A 14,322-nucleotide genomic window follows, 5' to 3' on the forward strand; every position below is an offset into this window, starting at 1 on the left:
AGACCTGATATGGGGAAAAAAAAGAGTCAGTACTCTGCATTTTGCCCCAAGTCTGTCAAAGACAAATGTACTCACTCTCTTCTAAGCATAAGGTTGCTTAGGGCAGGGGTCTGCATTCAAGGGGTCTGTGGATTTAAAAATTACATCTTTATAGTGAATTGTAGCAAATGATATTCACTATGATGATTCCTTTGTAGAATTATTTAGTTTTATGCATTTAAAATATTATTTTGGAAAAGGATTCATAGGCTTCACCAGAAACCAAAGGGGTCCAAGACTTTAAAAAAGGTTAAGAACCCCTGGCTAGAAAGAGAGAACTAGAGGACAGTTTCTCCTCCATGTAGCAATTCTCTCAGGGACTCGAAACTTCTCTACTTATATTTTTATAATAATCCTGAAATAAAAAGATAAAGTTCCATAGCAAAGTAAAGGTACTTAGTTTGAAGTTGGTTATTTTTTTTATTTACCAAACAAAATCACAGTAATGTTTTCATCTAGAGGTAGGGTTTTCACCAAATCGAAATCTATAGAAATGTTAATATAGCGAGGGGCATCCTGGAAAATGTCTTTCTGGAAAATCAAGGTTTGGTTCTGGGGTAACAAAGGGTCGCTTCCTTTGGAGCTCACCTCAAGTGCCCCGTAAGTGAAGCCTTTCAGGATACCCCCAGTTGCTGGTGCCCCCCATTACCTCCTATTTATGTACGTATTTACTCAAGTTTTCTCCCCAGATATAATGCAAGCTTGCTGAGAGTAGAAGGGTTGATTCACTTTTGCCTTTGCACGTCCAGCACCTAACACCCCTCTGGCATTTAGTTGGTCTTCAATGCATATGTGTTGACTGACTGAATGCCAAACAGCAACAAAGCCTTCCCGTTATGATGTTAATATGGCCGTGCCCTTTGTACTCTGAGCCAGGCCCAGAAGTCAGGTGTGCCAGGGAAGCCAGGAATGAAACCAATCGCTGAAGATCGGAGGGAAAGATGCCGCTGGAGGTGGCGAGCCAAGGGCCCAGGAGGGCTGCGGCGCTGTCTGTCCGCTTTTCAACGTTAGATCCTCTCTATCCCTAGCACCCCAGTTACCCTGAGGAAGTAGGGAGGTAGAAGCCAGGGTGACAGGTCGCAGAACCAGACTACATGAGCGGGAAGCGGTGCTGGGAAGGAAGAGGAGGAAAACCGACACCAATGGGGAGGGTCCTGGACTGGAGGGAGATTCCAGAGGCAAGGAATCGGGGATAGGAAGGACGGAGGGCACCTGGAAGAGAGGCACGGTGGAGGGAAGTGTGCGTGCCCGGAAACTGAAAGGGGGAAAGAGGGAAAGAAACGTGGCCCTGAGCTCCGGAGGAGCGGCTGTGGTCGCTAGCCCAGCCCTGGGGGCGCCGCCCGGGCGGGTACCTGCTGGGTGCTGAAGTCCCATCCTAGGTAGGCACCCTCTGCCATGGCAGTGGAGGCCGGGGGCACGACGCGCTGCGAGCTGGCTGGCGTCAGAGCTTGGTGCACGCCTCCTCTGGTGAGAACGTGTGGGAGTGAGGGTGTCACTGTGTGCGCGCGCGCTCGCGTCGTTGTGTGTGTCACTGCGTGCGTGCGTGTGTACTTGTGTGTGTGTGTGTGTGTGTGTGTGTGTGTGTGTGTGTGTGTGTGTGTGTGTGTGTGTGTGTGTGTGTGTGTGTGTCTCCCACGTCCACAGTTAGACAGCGGGTGAGCCCCTCCACTGGAGCGTGTGTCCCTGACCCACACCTGGGTCTGGAGCGGAGGGGCCTTGGTCTCTGTGCCCGCCTCCAGTCCGGCCCAGCCAGTCCGGCCCAGCCAAGCCCGGCCCCTCTCTGCCCATCCCGTCCGCTGCTGCCGCCTTCCTTCCTGCTGCTGCCCATCCGGCGCTCAGACCAGCCCCTTTCGCCCCTCTCGGGGCCAGGGACTGTCCTTTGATGTCCGCTCTTCACTCATCACCCGGGAAAATACTGAGCCACCCCCGCTGGCGAAAGGAAATACTGTGAATTCCACACAATTTCCCTTCTCTACGGCCGTCGCCTCAGCCTCTTTTCTTCCTTTTCCTTACGTCGCCCTTCTCTTTTTAGGATTCCGTGGGATCTTGTTGACCACTCTACACACTTGCTTTCCTGGAAAGAATCTGCTCAGTGTGAATTTCATGAACTTTCCTTTCTTTAGACCTTTGCATTTGCATTTGTGAAATGAAGGGTTTGGGGTTCTGGGACTGCAGCCTTCCCTGTACCCCTGAAATTGCGCTGATGAACAGCCAGCCTACTCTTCCTGCTAGTTCTTTCTCTCTGAGAGTGCCTCCTATTTACCCTGTGTCTTATACATCCATAGCTGTTTGCTTTTTCCCCTTCTCCTGAAATGTGAGCTCCTTCAGGGCAGGAGCTGATTTTGGCTCTCTTTGTGTCCCCTAGTACTTAGCACAGGTGCCTGGCACCAAGTGAATGCTCAATAAAGGTTTGTTCATGTACTGACTGACAATATTCTACCCACTGTATTGCCATTAAGGACAAGGGCAGAATCAGTGCCCCTTTGCCAGTGGACCTGGAGATCTCAGTGCCAAGTCAAATTAAAGGTGAAAGCAGGTCATTTTGGAAAATTATCCCCAGGCATTTCGGAGAGTCTGGATATGTGGTACTGGAAAAATACTGAAGCCAGAATGCTCTGGCACCCATATGCCAGTTAAGGCAGCTAGGTGGTATGGTAGATAGAGCCCTAGACTTGGAGACAATAAGACTTGAATTCAGTTATGGCCTCGGACATACTAGCTATGGTATCCTGGGCAAGTCATCTACCTCTCTTAGCCTCGGTTTTTTAATCTATGAAACAGGGATAATAATAGCACCTACTTCTGAGTTGTAGTGAGAATAAAATAAGATTTTATATGCATTTATGTATATATATATATATATAGAGAGAGAGAGAGAGAGAGAGAGAGAGAAAGAGGGAGAGAGAGAGCACTTTGCAAACCTTAAAATGCTATATAAATGCTAGCCAGCTCTTATAGAATTGGGAGCTGTGAAGAAAAAGGACTTTGTCAACCTCAAGGCACCATACTGCTGCTGTTTCTTCTTCTCCTTCTCCTCCTTCTCCTTCTGTTCTTTTTAGGGGAAAAAAACACATTCAGGTATTAGATATTGATCCCTTATCTCTGACCTTTACCTCACAAGACTTTTGGACTTAATGATAGTTGAAAACTAAAAATAAATAAATTAACTTAAAATAAAGAATTTTGGACTTAAAATCCTCTTGTCACCCAGAGAGCATATGTTTATTCACTCAACAGACATTTATTAAACAATTGCTGTTTGCAGAACACTACAATAGGCAGGGAGGAATAGGCAGATTAGATAGGGCATGGTTTCCATCTTTATGAAATGTACAGTCTGATAGAAGCATAAGAGATACCCATAACTATAATACATAATATTTCATAATAAGTAAAGTAGAGAGGTACAAAGCACACTGTAAGCTCCGAAGGGGATAATTGTTGCCGATAGTGAGGGGCAAAGAAGACAGGCTGGAAAAAATGATATCAGAGATGGGCTTTAAGGCATGGATAATAATTTGACAAGCAAAGGACTGCTTGTCTAAACTTTAACAAAGCCCAGCCCAGCCAAGGGATAGATCACTGCCCTGGGTGCAGTAGGTCACACCAGCATTACTCTCACAGAACATTAGAACCTAGTAATACTGCGAATTGAATTAAGGAAACATATTAACCTAATGTTTCAAAGACAACTTTTGGAGCTTCAGAAAGAACTTTCAACAAGTTACTTGGACCACAGAGAGTCAGTCTGACCAGCATCTTGAATCTGATTGAGATCTCTACAAAGGAATTCTAAAAAGCTGTAACAATAGACCATAGATTGACCTTAGGGTACTGAATTATCCACATTGAGCTTCATGGAGTTTTCATTGGCTACAGATATGAAAGTCAGTTTCAATGACAAAGCAAAATAACCTCCTCCTTGATTCTGAATAGTTATAGAGTACCATAAGAAATTCCTAAATTATATTAAGGATAAATCTGGTTGTGTTATTTCTATTACTGGCATCAACAATACATTTTGCCAGCCTGACATGTTCAAAGTCTTGGTATTACTTTCGATTTTCCTCTCCCTATCCTCATATCCAATCAGTTCACAGATTGTTCCATTAAAAAGACCTCTAAGATCAACTAATCCAAAGCATGTCAAACCAAGAACCCTCCCTATCTGACTCATTAATAATAAGAGGAATAAGAATTGAAACAACTCATTGATTTCACTTCATACCCAGAAAACTGGGAAACATAACATAATATGGGGAGAGCCAATGTTGGAGAGATTGTGGAAAGCCAGGCACAGTAATATATTAGTGACAGAGCTGTGAACTGGCCTCACCATTACACAAAGCTATTTGAATTTTGCTTTGAAAGGGGATAAGGACCTAAAATATCCAAACATTTTAGCCTAGAGAATGTATTACTAGGCATAGATACTCTAGGAAAGTCAATAATAACAAGAGAGATCTTTTTTATATCAAGATATTTAGGGCATCACATTTCATAGTAGCAAATAAATAGAAACAAAGTAGATGCCCATTGACTGAGTAATCGCTTGTAACATTCCTCGGCTGAAACAGTGAATGTAATTCAGGATATAGTGAAGTGCATATATATGAAATGATGCTGAGTGAAGCGAGGAGAACTAGATAATCAACACAGACCATCAGAAAGCAAGCATTTATCAGACATTCTTCTGTGGGCCACGCCCTGTGCTAAGGGCTGGCAATTAAAAAAAAAGTCAAAAGCACATTCCTGCCTTCAGGGAGCCAGGGAGAGAGACACAAAGAGAGAGATACACAAAGTAGGTGGAAGGTCATCTCAAAGGGAAGGCAATGGAGGGAGCAGGGAGAGGAAAATGGGAAAGGCTTCCTGCAGAAGGGGAAATATAAACTGAGTCTTGAAGGAAGCGTGGAGGGGAGTAAAGTATAAAAGGCCTGGAAAGATAGGAAGGGCTAAAGTTGTGAAGGCTTTGAATGACAGAGAGGATTTTATAGTTGATCTGGAGGTAAATAGGAGTCAGAGATGTGTATTGAATAGGGGTGTGACCTGGTAAGGCCTTGACCTTCAGGAAGATTACTTTGACATCTGAATGGAGGATGTTACAGAGTTTGGAAAAGATTTGTAGCAGGGAGACCAACCAACAGGCTATTGCCATATTCCAGGCATGAGGTGATATATAGATCTGCACCAGGGAAATGGCAGTGTCAGAGGAGAGAAAGGGGCGTGTGCAAGAGATGTCACTAAGATAAAATTGACAGACCTTGGCAACAAATTACAAAAGGGGGATAAGAGAAAGTAAAGCATTAATGACAACACCTTAATTCCTAACCTAAATGACTGAGAAGATGGTGCTGAGTTTAAGATATCTACAGAACACCCAGTCTGATATATCCAATAGACAGAGATATGAATGTGGAGGTCAGCAGAGAGAGACAGTCCTGAATAAATTGCTGTTTGATGTTGGGTTTTGTCCTTCCTTCTCAAAGAAGATCATGGCATCAGGAAGGTGATGTCATGACTTGCAAGTGAATTGAATTTAAGTGAGGGAGGGTTGTTCAAAGTCACCAGCCTCACTTTATCCTCTGGAGCTGTCTGAGTCCACTGGACAGATATAGATCACAACAACTGGAGATATACCCCCACACACATACCTAAATAAGTAGGTTTGAGAATAATTAGTAGAGATGATCGATATTACTAAAGACACTTATAATTAGTGAGTGTGACCTGAAGGAAGATCCAGGAAGGCAGGAGCTCAACTCACATATCTCATTTCTCACTTGACTCTACTACTTTGGGACTTCTGACTACTCTCTCACTTACCCTGGCATCAGATATCTTCCCCACCCTCCCATACACACACACAACATGCCCCCTTACTCCTTTCAGCTTTCTTTTGTGCACTGTGGACAGAGAATGGGGTAGTGGATTTCATTCCCAGTGCTTACTGAGCGCTCAGCACCTAGTAGGTGCTTTATAAGTATATCATCATCATCATCCAGCAAGAGACTGAAACAGAGCAGACAGACAGGTAGGAGAAGAACCAGGAAGGAATAATTGTCACAAAAACCTAGAGAAAAGAGAATGTCAAGGAAAAGGTAATTAAAAAATACAGAGCAGTCAAGAAGGATGAGAATTGAGAAAAGATCATTAGATTTGCAATTAAGAGATCATTAGTAACTTTGGAGAAAGGATTCAGGCTAGATAATCATTCATCATTCAACTGAATGCTAAGATCAGAGGCTAGACTGTATAGAGTTAAAAAGAGAGTGATAGGAAAGGAAATGGAGACACATATTATGCAACCTTCTCAAGGAGTTTAGCTCCAAAAACTGAGGAGAGATACACGATCATAGCTACCAGAAATGGATAGATTAAATGAGAGTTTTGTTGTTTGTTGTTGAGATTTTGAGGATGGGCGATATGAACGTTGAGAGGGAGTAGGAAAGCAGCCAATAGATAGGGAAGAGATCAAAGATTAGTGAGCGGAATGGAGAGGATAGGATGGAACCGCATTGCTTACGCATGTAGACCAACCACCACCACCACCACCTCTTTTATCTGTTTGTTTGTTTTAAGACTGAGTCTCCCTAACTCACCCAGGCTGCAAGTACAGGAGCTACTCAAGGGTCTAATCCCACTACTACTTTGGACTGAAGCTTTGACCTTGCTCCTGGAGGCTCAACTTACTGATTCCAGATAATACTGAATTCCATTGGGTTTAGGTCTCTATAGCTCAGAAGCTCAAGAGATCTTCCAGCTGTAGCCTCCCTGGTCATTGGGATTACAGGTGTGTTCTACAAACACAACAACCTCCTTTTACAGCTAAGGAAACTGAAACTAGTTTGGCTGCTGTGAAATTTCCACTTATTCCCCTGATCTTTCCCCCTAGAGAAGACCAAGTCTAATTCCCCTTCAAATATTTGAAGGCAGATGTCATTTCCTTTAAATCTATTTTCTCCTGGCTAAACATCCCTGCGTTTGCCGAGTCTTATAGTTTCTGCTTCTGAAATGTCTCCAGAATCTACTCCTCTTATCTATTCCCACTCCATCTTCTCTACATCAATCTGGATGATTATACTGATTTTAATATCTTCCTAACAAGGCTTCCCAGTTTATTCTTTTCTTGCTCTAATCCAGCACCTCTAAGGTTATTAGGATAATATTCCTTGTGTGTGATGTAGATATATCAGTGTGTGGAGTTAGTCATGTCAGTCTGCTACTCCAAACTGTTAAATGTGCCTAATGTGTCAAATTAAATCATTTGTTCTTTTGTGCAATTGGCACAGAAGCAAACTTTGGCACCAAAGAGGTTGGCCCATGCGATGGGACGCCTTGGGGATTTGGAGCCAGGAAGCCTGTATTCAAATCCTGGCTCTGGAGCTTGCTCTTCAACAATATACAAGCCAGTTAACCTCCCTATACCTCAATTTCCTCAGCTATAAAGTTGAATAATAAATAATGTTTTGCCTAGTTAGATCAAATCTTTCTAATTACCTCATTGGAGCATAGAAATAAAGCTGAATGGGACCTCAGAAGTCATCTAATTTAACTCCCCCATTTTATAGCTGAGAAAACTAAGGCCCAAGAAGTTTAATAAGTAACTTACCCAAAATCATATAGGTAGTAAGTGTTAGAGGTAGGATTTGAACCCAAGTTCTCTGATTCCAAAGTCAACATTCTTTCCACTGTATTATGTTGCCTCTAGTACTATTTTCAGTTCTGACCACCAAATTTTCAGAAGGACATTGACAAATATAAGAACATTGGGAAGAGAACAGCCAGAATAGTAGAGAACCTTGGGCATATAAGGGTTGGAGGAAATGGAAATATTTTGACTGGAGAAGAGAAAATCTAGGGAGTACTTGCTGGCCACCAGAAACATTAGATGGAATTACAGAGAGACAAATTTAGGTTTGAAGTAAGGAAATACATCCTAAGAGTTATAACTCTTCAAAAATGGAATTGTGTGAGGACTCCATCTTTATTGGAGATCTACACAGAAAAGCTGCTTGACTACTTGTTAGGAATGTTGGAAAGTGGATTTTTTCCCAGGTTTCTGTTGGACTAGATGGCCCAAGATCCCCCTCCACTTTGAAATTATGTGATACTCTCTAACTCTTGTACCTTCCTACCTTGGTGTTGTGAGAACTGCATCCAAAGCACCAAAACAGGAACTATTTTGTTGATTTTTAAAAGTTGAGAGTTTGGTTCAAATTCCAATTCAGAAACATCATGTGATCTTGCCTCAGAAACACAGTAACTTTTTGACAATTGATTGGAAAGTCTCTCTGAACCTCAGTTTCTTAATCTACAAAATGAGAGAGAATAAGCAAAAGGCATAAGCCATTTTCCAGTGGATAAGTGACAAAAAGAAATGAAGCAGTTTTCAAAAAAAAATTACAAACTACTAGTAATTATTTGAGAGATAAATATAAATCACTAATAATAAAACATGGAAATCAGAACAATTTACTTCACATGAAGTAAAATGGCAAAGATGACAAAAGATAGGAATAGTTGATGTTGGAAGAAAGACAAGTACACTTATACACAGTTGGTGGTACTGTAAGTTGGTCCAATCACTGTGAAAAGTAATTTGGAATTATGCTAAGAAAATAACTAAGAAGTCCAAAGTCTTCGAGAATATATCACTAGGCATATGCCTCCAAGCGGTCATATTAAAAAGAAAGATCCCATATACACCAAAAATTTATAGAAGTTTTTTTATAGTAGCAAAGAATTGGAAACAAAGTAAACGTCCACTGTTTGTATAATGGCAAACAAGTTGCGGTGAATGAGCTGTAAGAAACAATGAATACTAGGAAAACAGAGAAGCATAAGAAGAAGGGGAGGAAATAAGGATTTATATATATAGCACTTGCTACATACTAGGCGCTGTCCTGAGCAAGTTTTACAAATATTATATCATCTGATCATTAAAATACTCCTGTGAGGAAAGTGCTATTATTATCCCCATTTTACAGCTGAAGAAACCGAGGTTGAGTGATTTGCCCCGGGTTACACAGTTAGTATTTAAATTAAAATGTTTTTTAATATAAATCTCTTAAGCATCATATAAATGCCACCAAAGTCCTTGAGCAGCTTGTTGGTGCAATGAATAGAGTGCCAGGCCTAGAGTCAGAAAAACTCATTTTCCTGAGTTCAAATCTGGCTTCAGAAACTTATTATGTATGTGACCCTCAGCAAGTCACTTAACCCTGCTTGCCTCAGTTCCCTCACATATAAAGAGCTCAAGAAGGAAATGGCAAACTACTCCAGTAACTTTGCCAAGAAAATCCCAAACGGGGTCATGAAGAGTTGGACAGGACTGCAAAAGACTGAACAACAACAAATAAACGCCACCAAAGTCCTTGGCAATGTCAAACAGTTCAACATCAAAAACTGATAAGATTTAATCAGTGGAAATGACATTCAAGAAGAGGCATTACCATTTGCTTTATCTTTGCTCCTTAGAAACCAATGTACTTTCCATGTAACCTGCAGCTAAAACCTCCCATATGTGCTATCTTCCCCATCAGAGTGGGAGTTCCTTGAGAGCAGGGATTTTGTCTCTGCTTTTCTATTTGTATCCATGGCTTAACTCGTGCTTTCCATATAGTAAGTGCTTAATAAATGTTTTCTTCACTCATTCAGATAAATGTGAACACTCTCATATTGCAGGAGCTGAGGAGCTGGAAGGTGTGCGTGGGTGTGTGTGTGTTTGTATGTGTGTGTGTGTGTGTGTGTGTGTGTGTGTGTGTGTGCCTATGTATGTACTCACAAATACATAATGAGGGAGGTCTGTGATCTTGTGGGTATAGGCAGTCGTATAGGTCAAACAGGTCACTAATAGGTTTGGGGGGAGAAGTTCCTCCATTTAAACAGAAGGTAAGGTAGGGGAATTGGTAGGGAAGGGATTAAATGAAGTCTGGGGAAAAAGCCCTCAGCCTCTGTCATTGGCCAGGGACTTCTGGGGTCACATCCTTGGGGAGGAGGAGAGAGCTGATGGAGGCCTCAGCCATCCTGACCCTGAGCCTAGTCTGGGGGCAAGAACGTCCTTAAATAATGCCAGCCAGAGTCTCAAAGTGTGTCCTTGCTTTCTGGTTTTCAAAGGGCTAATTTAACAAAATGGAGCCTGTGTAGAAGCTGAGTACGGTCTCTACCTCCATCTGGTGGGCACGCTGCGTGCCTGCACCAGAGCTCTAAATTTGGCTTCAGTGTCCAGGCTACGCCACTGACGGTGAAAACAGCTCTCTTCCCTAAAGTCTTTCATACCAGTGGTCTCCAGCTTCTAGGATCAGGCACCTGTATCAGTTAAAAAATGTTTTTAGGCCTCCCATTTGTTCTAATTCTTCTATACAACATGACTAATGTGAAAATATGTTTAATAGGAATGTATATGTAGAGCCTATATCAGACTGCATGCCATCTTGGGGAGGGGGAAAGGGGAGGGGGAGAAAACTTTAAACTTTCGGAAGTGAATGTTGAAAAACTAAAAATAAATAACTTAAAAATGTTTTAGCACACACTTTCCGTATATGTACATTTATCCATTTATTTATAACATAAATATACTACTCTGTTAGTAGTTATATACATAACATCTGGTGCATGGGCAGGGTACCTGAGACAGCGTCACCCCGTGTGGAAAAGCTACGGAGCTTGCCTCTGCGAGACTGATGATAATATGGAATGAAAGTGCCTCAGATAGACTACGGAATATTCGTAGACATTCTGAAACTGGTTCTGGTCTGCTGACCATGTAGCTAAGAGAAATTTTTTTCATCTGTCTGTGTAACCAGAACTGAGGATATCTTCATAAAAGATGAGTCAGCCTTGGCCCATTACTTTTGGCCACTGTTTCTTCGTCCTCACTCAGAGTCTAAGGAGAGACAATTTTATAAGGAGAGAGGCCTGAGGGCCTCCTCCCTCTCCAGGTCATGTAGTCATGAGACTGGAAGTTCTAATCATTAGGCACCTGACAACAAGAGCAAATAGCCAATGGAGGCTCAAGTGGATGGCAGCAAAGAAGAGACCCCCACAATCCCTTGGGATATCCTAGAGCCCTGAGAGAAAGATGTTTAACTTGGTTCTGAAGGAATGCATCCAAGTACTCTTGGCTACACAAAAAATAAAAATTTTTAAAAGAATGAGATAAAAATGAAATCATATTTGTTCCTAAAGTCAATTATGAACCAATGGAATTTATTGGATGGGATCTATAAAATAGGGATAAGAATGCTTCCACAACCTACCTTGCCTATATAACCTCAAGCAAATCACTTAAACTCCCTAGTTGTCTGTTTCCTTAACTGTAGAATGAAAGGGTTAATTCTTTAAGGACATTTCCAGTTTTAAATCTGTGATTCCATGATCCTAAGACCTTATGTAATAAAATTATTAAAGGAAACATGCTTTTCTAAACAGTATGGAGAGCTATTACTGGGGAGTCAAGAGAAAATAATTAGAAAAAAAGAAAACAAGAAAGTATATCATAATGAAAATAAAACAGCAAACTTTATAGTACTATATTAATTTTAAGGCATCATTTGAACCTTATAACAGCTCTGGCATGTGGACATTCATTATCATTATCATGCCCATTTTAAAGATAAAGAAATTGAGCCAAGGAGTAGCTTTTGTGTTACCATGACAGGATTTCAGAGAAGATAGAAATCAGTGTAGGTCTGAGTAATCTAGCAAAGGTTTCCTTGAAGAAGTAGAAAGATTAAGACTGCTTTTTCTTTTTTCTTTCCTACAAACAATCAATCAAAAGCTGACTGTCTCTTGGTTCTGCAGTTTAGGAAAATAGCACAGTGTTTCATGATAAGAATGAGTGACATTTCAAGTTCTCTGAAACTGGAGTGAGATGGTTTGACTAGGTAAGTGAACTCTCCATTGCTGGAAGTGTTCAAGCAGAGGCTAGCTCAGCATCTGTCAGGCATGCAGAAGAAGGGATCTGGCATACAGTAAAATATTAGATGGTGATTTCTAAGGTGCCTTACAACTTCAGGGTTCTAGAATTATGTAGTTTAATCTAGAGCACATAGGCTCCTTCTGTAAGACATTTTCAAATATAGAATTTAGAACTGCATAGGTGTATCAGTAAGCACCTCAACATACACAGGGGGGCCTGCTACGACAGATTCTTAGATCTACATTTATAAAGGGAAAGACAACTTTGGAGGGGTTAACAATCACTTTGATCAAGCACATGTATCATTCCCTTAACCAAGCATATATATCATTCACCTAGTTCAGGGGAGTCAGCACCCTGAACTTAAAAGAAAATACAAAGAAATCAAAGCTCAACCAACAAGGATGATTTCCTCTGCCTGACCATCAACAGACAGGTCCAACTGTCTGACCATAGATACCAGAGAGACAAGCACCAATATCTGGGTTTTCCAAGGGGGGGACGCTCCTTAGTCCCTTAGTCTGGTCAAACAAACACTTCCAGCAAGCCCCAAAGTAAAACCTCAACTCAGAGCATTTATATCTTTTTTAGAGCCAGAGGGCATCACAACCCTTGAGAACTAGTGCCTCATTAACAAAAGACATGGGCACAAATCTTCCCTGATCAAACTCCCTTTAATGAACAGACCCATTAATGGGTGGGGAAGATATTTAATCACACTAAATAATTAACAATACAAATATATATACTGTTTCTATTGAAAGAAACTCGTTTCTGTACTTTACTCCTAGTAAAGACTCTTGCTTGATAAAGGCAAGATTCAATCAGAGGCACTTGATTATACTAAAACAAAAACAGCATAAGATCCTATTTTGCTTGCCATCACAAGGGAGTATTCATTTTACAGATGAGGAAACTGAGGCCCAAAACAGGGAAGTGACTTATCCCAGATCACTGGGAGTAAGGAGGGTGGGGATTCTCAATTAGTTTCTTTGATTCCAACTCTAGTGTTCTTTCTACCTTTCCCTAATACTTGTCATTTCATCTTCTTTTTAAGCCCGCAAGAGTTCTTCCTTCCTAATCTAAAAGGCCTTATGTCAATCAGGAGTCAGACATTAACTGGTATTGTTTCCTTGGCTACAAGAGGCTTTGTTCTTCCTGGTAAAGAATTTGGCATCACAACTTGTATTTTGCTCTGGGAAAGGAAACCACAGAGAAAACAGGTGCCAACCAGTTCATTAACTCAAGAGAGTTCTGGGATGGCTCTCCTCTGGGCAACTATATCCCACTTGGGCCTCATTGTCTGCTTGTATTGCCAAGGGCCCAGAAAGAAGAGGAACAAATTGACTCACATCTACAAATATTCTTAACTATGGGGAAGCCAGAGTCTGTGTTTACATGTGTGCGCACACGTATAGGTCTGTGCAATATGACTTATTAGTAAATAAAGATAACAAGGTTTTGGCAAGGCAAACATCTGTAAGGTGGATACGATAGATCTCTGGAGAAACTTGAATGGGGATAAAAAGGAATATACATTTCTCTCAGTGGTACATGGCGCATATACAAAAATTAACCATGTACTAGGTAGGGTATAAAAACCTCACAATCCAGTGCAGAAAGGCAGAGATAGTGAATGCATCCTTCTCAGATCATAGTGCCATAAACTGGAAACTAAATAATCTAATTCCAAAGAATGAGTGGGTTAAATAGCAAATCATAGAAACAATCAACAACTTTGTTCAAGAGAAGGACAATAATGAGACAAGCTACCCAGTCTTATGGGATACTGCAAAAGCAGTTCTTAGGGGAAACTTTGTATCTTTGAATGCCCGCATGAATAAAATAGAGAAAGAGGAGATCAATGAATTGGTCATGCAGCCGAAAAAAGGCAAACATCTGGCCAGGAAGTCAAGAGTCCTAGACTCTAATCCTGACTTTGGCACTGACTCACTGTGTGATTGGGGCACAACTCTTCACCTTTTGGACCTTGATTACCTCTTCTGAGAAGCTTTAGATGTTCTTTGTCCCTCCATGAATCTGGTACCATTGGAGTTTTCAAGTCATTGAGTTTTCTTGGCAAAGATGGAGAAGTTTGCTATTTCCTTCCCCAGCTCATTTTACAGATGAGGAAACTGAGGCAAACAGGGTTAAGTGATTTACCCAGGGTCACAGAGCTTGTAAATGTTTGAGGCCAGATTTGAACTGAAGTCTTCCTGACTCCAGGCCCAGAAGTCTATACACCTTGCCACCTAGCTGCCCTTGTAACAGTCCACAATAGATAAATGATGGAAAAATCCAAATTGACAGCTTTCAGAGGAAGCACAGACTTCTAATAACTACTTGAAAAAATGCTCAACCTC

General features: G+C 41.4%; 1 protein-coding gene across 3 annotated transcripts in view; it reads right to left on the bottom strand.

Moving 5' to 3' along the window:
* XYLB (xylulokinase) overlaps window positions 1–1,745 on the bottom strand; it is a 240,423-nt gene extending 238,678 nt beyond the window's left edge. Inside the window, exon 1 of one of the 3 annotated variants that reach the window (XM_072598208.1) lies at window positions 1,392–1,745. In XM_072598208.1, coding sequence (XP_072454309.1) covers window positions 1,392–1,436 — 45 coding nt within the window. In that variant the 5' untranslated portion in view covers window positions 1,437–1,745. The remainder of the gene's footprint in view (window positions 1–1,391) is intronic. The other 2 variants (XM_072598209.1, XM_072598207.1) reach the window with 2 other exon arrangements.
* Between the last annotated feature and the right edge of the window lie 12,577 nt (window positions 1,746–14,322).

Source organism: Notamacropus eugenii, chromosome 3 (assembly GCF_028372415.1).
Source record: "Notamacropus eugenii isolate mMacEug1 chromosome 3, mMacEug1.pri_v2, whole genome shotgun sequence".
In the NCBI taxonomy this organism is placed as follows: domain Eukaryota; kingdom Metazoa; phylum Chordata; class Mammalia; order Diprotodontia; family Macropodidae; genus Notamacropus; species Notamacropus eugenii.